The following is a 6110-nucleotide window of genomic DNA, read 5'->3' on the forward strand; positions in this document are numbered from 1 at the left end:
CCGAGGTCGCAGCCGCAGCCCCAGAAGACGCCTCCGCCGAGGCCGGGGTACAAACCGGAACCGGACCTGCAGCCGGGGCCCCGGCAAGAGTTGGGCCCACGTGTAGGGGAAGGACAGCCCCCCAAGGCCTCATCTGGAAGGCCGCCGGCGCCCGTGGGGAGCGTGCCCTCTACCAGACCCGAGTCAGGGTCGCAGCCCGCGTCAAAGCCCCCAGCTCTTCCGCAACCAGGACCGCTGAGGGTGTCTTACGGGGTCCCAATTGCCGGGGCCGGCACCGCCTCCACCGCCCCGAAGGCCTTGGTGCCGCTGGACAACTTCAAGGGCTGGCTCTTCAAGTGGACCAACTACCTGAAGGGCTACCAGCGTCGCTGGTTCGTGCTCAGCAACGGCCTGCTGTCGTACTACAGGTAGGACAGGCCACGGGGCACCTGCGTGCGCAGGGTGGTGATGCCTCGGTCCTGGGGACGGGGGCATCGGGGTTGGAGGGCGCCATTACTGGCCTGGGGATATCTGGGAACATGCACTCTAGCAGGAGCGATGCCTGTAGCTAACCTCCCAGGATTGGGGGCCCTGACCTCTGGCAGGGGAGCCCCCTGTGGACATGACCTCTGGCAAGCCAAGTGGCCCTGTGAGCAGGGGGTGAAGTGAGGGAGTGATCTAGGGCCTCTGGTCTCGGTAGTTGTGGGACAGCTAGTCAGCCCCCGAAGTCCTTGACTCAGGAGCCCGAGTTTCGGCATTTCTAAGAGTTCCCAGGTGACGCTGCTCCTGACCATAGTCTGAGAAGCGCTGCTCCCTTTTCACGGCAAAGAGGAGGGACCTGCTAGCTGTTTGCTCGTTCACTCGGCCAGGCAGTCTTCCTGCAGGTCACCTACCTTAGGACTGACATGGTCTTGCCCAGCCTTTTGGGAACACAGTTTCTAGAGGATGGTTGAGTCTACGGTGCCCCTGAGAATTTGGGAACTCCACTGAACTTAAGTGATGGTTCCCACTCCAAAATTGGGGTCACTCTTTAATTCCTGGCAAAGGAGAAAGCTGACGTGTTCCTAATGTGCCTTCTCATGTGGTATATTCGTGGCCCTCGGCCAGTCGGCTGTACTAATACACCACACAGAACATGGTGTTCCTGGAGTCAGGCAACTGAGCAAAGAGAGATCCTTTTCCCTGTTGGAAAGACCACTCTCCAATTTAAAACACACACACACACACAACTAAGTGAAGCCTGATGTTTGGAGAAAATGTGAGTATATATTTCTTGTGCTCCCTCCCCATCCAGGCAACCAGCCCGCCCCCCTCCAGTATAACCACCTTCCCAAATCCTAGTCACTATCTCCTTTCCTTTTTTATTTAGTTTTATTTCAACCATCTTTAACTTTATTTTTAAACGGGTATTTTACAGCATATGATTTGGGGAACTTATAACAGTCCAGAATGTGAGTGTACCACTTCTTATGGGCGCACTTTCCTCTGGGTGGGTGACTACGAACTTTCTTGGACATGTGCAGGGATTGCTCTTGGGCGAAATCACTGGGATGTAGACAATGAACGTTCGCCTTACCTAATGCCAAACTTTTCCAAAGCACTTGTACCAATTTACACTCCCACCTGCAGTTAATAAGAGGGCTTGTGGGTCTGTATCGTTTGCAAAACTTGATAGTGTCAGCATTGACTGTGCCAGTCAACTGGGTTTACTGTGGCGTCTGACAGTCTTGACCTGCATTTCAATCTGCATTCTTTTTCTCTTAATAGAAAATAATTGGGGGTTTGGATTAGACTTTCTCCATTGTGTGGCTTCCCGGGTACTTCTGCCCTGGATTTTGCTTGAGGAGCACTTTTGATCACTTAAGCTTATTCTGAGGGGAAAAGTACATAATGCCAAACAGCTGGGCTTAGTAACGTCTGTATTATCAGGAAAAAAAAGATGCTTTTTGTAAATATTGTCACATATAGAAAGAATTTCTGGGAAGCATGGATAATCGTTAGCAGGTTTTTACTTCTTCTCAACAATGTGGTAGGAACATAAATAAACTCGGGAGGTGAGGTTCTTACTCCATTGCTTGACATTTTCAATCACGTCTATTTGGATACCAACAAGGAGAAGATGGTTTTGTCCTCAGTTTGCTTTCCTTTATTTTGGTTGGTAGTTCCCATAAAAAATTCATCCCCAGTTCTTACCTCATAGGGAACATGTAATTACATGAAATTAGGGGGGGAAAATAATAAATGTTGTGAAAATTTCAAAAGTATTGGCTTCAGCAAGTCATTATGGAGCGCGTGTGCCAAACATAAACTTTATCCATATTAATGACAACATTGATTCAGTTAGGCAAAATTCTGTTTTGTTGTTTACCAGTTGCCTATTTGTTGATTATTATAAAGGACATTTGTTTACCAGGAAACAATTGCAAACAGAAAAATTTGTTGTCATTAATTTATTGTTCAGACTGATCTATGGGTAGGAATGGCTAAGCCAGATAGCAAGGAAGGCCTCAAAGAAATTAGTGTCTATAAGAAAGTGTCTATTAAGGTCCAAGTGAAAGTAAATTTTGGAAGTCCTCTGGCTAAGGAAGACCACTGGACATCTGGTGGACTGGGCCCTTTTTGGGGTGTTGGCCTGGTAACAGAAGATGGCAGACCAAGACATCTGTGCCTCTAGGACGGATAAGGGGGGTGTGGGGTTCTGTGGGGTTTCCTCTAGTGCAGTGGTTCTCAACCTTGGCTACACATTAGAATCACCTGGGAATCTTTTTAAAATCCTGATTTCTGGGCCTCATCCCTGGGAAATTCTGTTTCTTTGTTACTAATGTTGTGGCCCCACCCCATAACAAAGAAACAGAATTTCCGGAGGATGAGGCCCAGAAATCAGGATTTTAAAAAAAGATTCCCAGGTGATTCTAATGTGCAGCCAAGGTTGAGAACCACTGCTCTAGTGAGACGTGCTCTCAAAGGCAAACTCATGGAGACTGTGTGCCAGGAAGTAGTGTTTTTAGTGCCAGTTTAGATAATCATTGAAGCAAGGCGATGGAAAAGACGACCCAGCTGCAAAGTGTCCCTGAAAACGTGAAGTTAGGAAGTGCCAGTCCAAAGATGAAGCTATTGAGGTCTCTACCCTAGAGAGTGGCCTCATTAGATTGGATCCTGCTTTAATTTGAAATACCTTTCAGTGTTTTACACTGTGAGACTGTTAGGAGGCTGAAAAGGAGCACCCAGGTTGATGACGTAAACATTTGTTTGAAGTGTATTTTCTTAGCTTATAGCACAAAGGTGTTGCAAAGAGGGCACCAGTGGACTAGCAGCATGAGCACAATGCACAGCACTGCTCTTAGCGAGGCCTAGTGACCCCAACTAATTTTTCCCACAAAACCTGCTCCTTCTCCTAACTCCTCTCTTTCTATAAATAGCTGCAAACCTCTGAGTCATGCTTGCTGTCACCTCCCTCCCTCCCTCATCCCACATCAGATGGAATTGCCACACCCTGCCCATCTCTCTCCTCTGGTCTCTCTTCTCCATTCCTCATGCCTCCTCCGTGGTTCAGGTCTGCCCTGTGCTTAACTGGTGTCCCAGCTCCCAGCTTCTGCCCAGGGCAGTGCATCCCCACGTGGGGCCTGGAATTGCCTCGTCTTCTCCAGGATGCTCTTTCAATGGTCCATGCCCCGCCTTAGCCCCTTAGCTTGAGTTCCTCCCCTTGGAAATAGCCACAGTGGCTCCTGACTGATGCAAGGATCATGGGAGTTTACAGGGAGCTTATGTGGCCACCTCTGCAGACAGCTTCGTGTTTAAGGGACACCGTGGCCACGTTCGGCGGCATCTTTGTGTTCCGCATAGAGCCCAGCATGGTGCTCTGCCACTGATGAGCCCTCGGTAGCTTGGTTCATCGGAATGGGCGAGTGGGTGAGTGAAAGAGAGCTACTGGGGTTCTGTGGGGTTTCAGAAAGCCACGCATGTTAGTGCAGCTTTGATTTTTCTTAATTTGTTTTCAATGACCAGAACTTGTTCGCTGGAATAAATGAGGAAGATAAATGGGACGTTGCTGGCTTAAGCCAGGAGAACCTGAAAAGTGACAGCTATGAAACTCCGCTTATCTGGATACTTTGTTGGCAGACTGGAATGTGTCTCCTCTATGAAGCAACAACCTGTATCTGTGGTCCTCCTTTGCCTTTACATAAGATTGCAAGAGTCTGTGCATGTTGACTGTGTAAACCTACAGTGATGCCACTTGGTAAAGTGTGGCAGTGGCTGGAGGAATGCTTTTAAAAGGGCTTCTCACAATCACATAACTCTTTAAACTGGTTTCCTGTGTGCCCGATGGTTTCCTTGCACATGTTAAACGCTCAAGACCCTGTGGGAAGGCCAAAGGTCAGAGGCAAGGCCTTCACCCTGTGTGACAGCCAGTCGGCTAACGGGCCCTCATGCCTGTGGGTTGTCCGCGTGTCAGAGTGATTTCCAGTCTGAAGTCTTGGTGAGGAGCGCGGGCTCTTCCTTATTTCTCTGTTTCGTGGAGGAAGGAATGGGAGCTCATGGCAGGACTCCAACAGCCTCCTGACCCAGCCTGTGCCAAGGTCCACCCACAACACATGTGAGACTCCTCGCTGGGGTCCTGTTAGTCTCTAAGACTAACCCAGGTTCCATGACCACGTGGACTCCAGGACTCGCCCATCAGCTCGTGCTCACAGCTGTGCTTGATGACAGCAAAGCACAACTAGCAAAGGGAAGTGAGGCCCGGGGTGAATTCTGGGAAACCAGGCGTTGGCTTTCAAGGCTCCTTTGCCAGTGTAGTCACACGGGACACACTAATTCTTCCAGCAACAACTTGTGACAACACATGTGAAATGACCATTAGAGACTCAGTGCCCAGGGTTTTCACTGGGGGCTGGTCACGTGGGCGCCCTCTGGCACGCTGCCAAAGTTCAGACTCCCAGAAGGAAAGCAGGTGTTCGGCATGGACCACATTGTACTAGCAGTTTAGGTATCGTCAGCCCCCCTTACCACTTAGGGAACGGGGGTGCTCCCCAAATCCAGACTCCCAGACTCCGGCCACGGGCCAGCCTTGGCCACAGGCCTTCCAGAGGATGCGCAATCCCAGGCCTGCTACGTGAATGCTTTTCTGCACAGTCTGACCTGCTTCCCCCTTGCAGATTTCAGTGATGTCAGGGCGAAGGGCTGACCTTCACTGTGGTTCGGGGAGAGTGAGTGCTTACACCTGGCTTGCAGCGTGGCTTCTGGTTTCCTGTCAGAGGAAGCACATGCCAACCTTGCGGGGTGTCTAACGCTACAGGGCCTGCTGCTTGCGTGCTGAGGGCCTTCTCTGCGGGCACGTATTTGGCCCTTTATTGCTTCAGAGATACTTTTCGGATCTATACCTTCCCCCAGGTTTTCGGTGGCTCGGCTTTTGCGTATGACGGGTGCACTTGCCACCTGGACCTGCTCCGTCTGCAAGTACTCTTGTGACTGGCATGGAATGCCTGGGGTTGTTCTCCAGGTCCTCCTGACCCTTGCACCTTCTTTACTGGTCGGGAGGGTCTGTTAACCCAAGGTGGAGGCCTGATGAGCAGCCTGGAACATGGTGAGAATACGCCAGCTTTGGTCGAGTCCTTTATTGAGGACCAACAGTGTACAAGGCAGTGTGGGAGACAGACATGCACACCATCACCAAACCACTGCCTGGAGGAGGAGGAGGAAAGTCTGCATCTATCCTGGCCATTTAGTAAGAGGCCAGCAGGTTCAGGCTGTGTGCTGTGGGGGAGTTCCCAGGCTGGGGATTCAAGCCTCCGTTAGTCTTCAGGGATGTCGCTGGCAAACGAGGTCAATAGAGAAAGACAGGCCGGTGAAAAGGGTGTGAGGTTCCTTAAACCAAGATCAGTATCTGTTAGTTCCAGGGGAAATGGAGGAAATGGGCCTGTTTCCTGGACAACTACAGGTTCTGACATGTGGGGAGGAGGAGATGGTAGAAAACACTCTGAACAAAATGGAAATTGGCAGCTTGCTGGGTGGTGAATCACACACTAGCAGCAGGTGTCGCCACACAGGGATGTGGCCTTAATCGTACCCACGAAGCCGACTGCCCGTGAGTTTTGGGGTCATGCGGGGTGCTGTATGCTTTCCTCTTTCAAGTC

The 6110-nt window shown here is 50.6% G+C and overlaps 1 protein-coding gene across 1 annotated transcript in view; it reads left to right on the plus strand.

Moving 5' to 3' along the window:
* Window positions 1-6: 6 nt before the first annotated feature.
* Window positions 7-6110, plus strand: part of OSBP2 (oxysterol binding protein 2) — a gene marked incomplete at its 5' end in the record, with an annotated part of 53495 nt that continues 47391 nt past the window's right edge. Inside the window, one exon of the mRNA XM_015562836.1 lies at window positions 7-407. Coding sequence (XP_015418322.1) covers window positions 7-407 — 401 coding nt within the window. The remainder of the gene's footprint in view (window positions 408-6110) is intronic.

Source organism: Myotis davidii, unplaced genomic scaffold (genome assembly GCF_000327345.1).
Source record: "Myotis davidii unplaced genomic scaffold, ASM32734v1 scaffold478, whole genome shotgun sequence".
NCBI lineage: Eukaryota > Metazoa > Chordata > Mammalia > Chiroptera > Vespertilionidae > Myotis > Myotis davidii.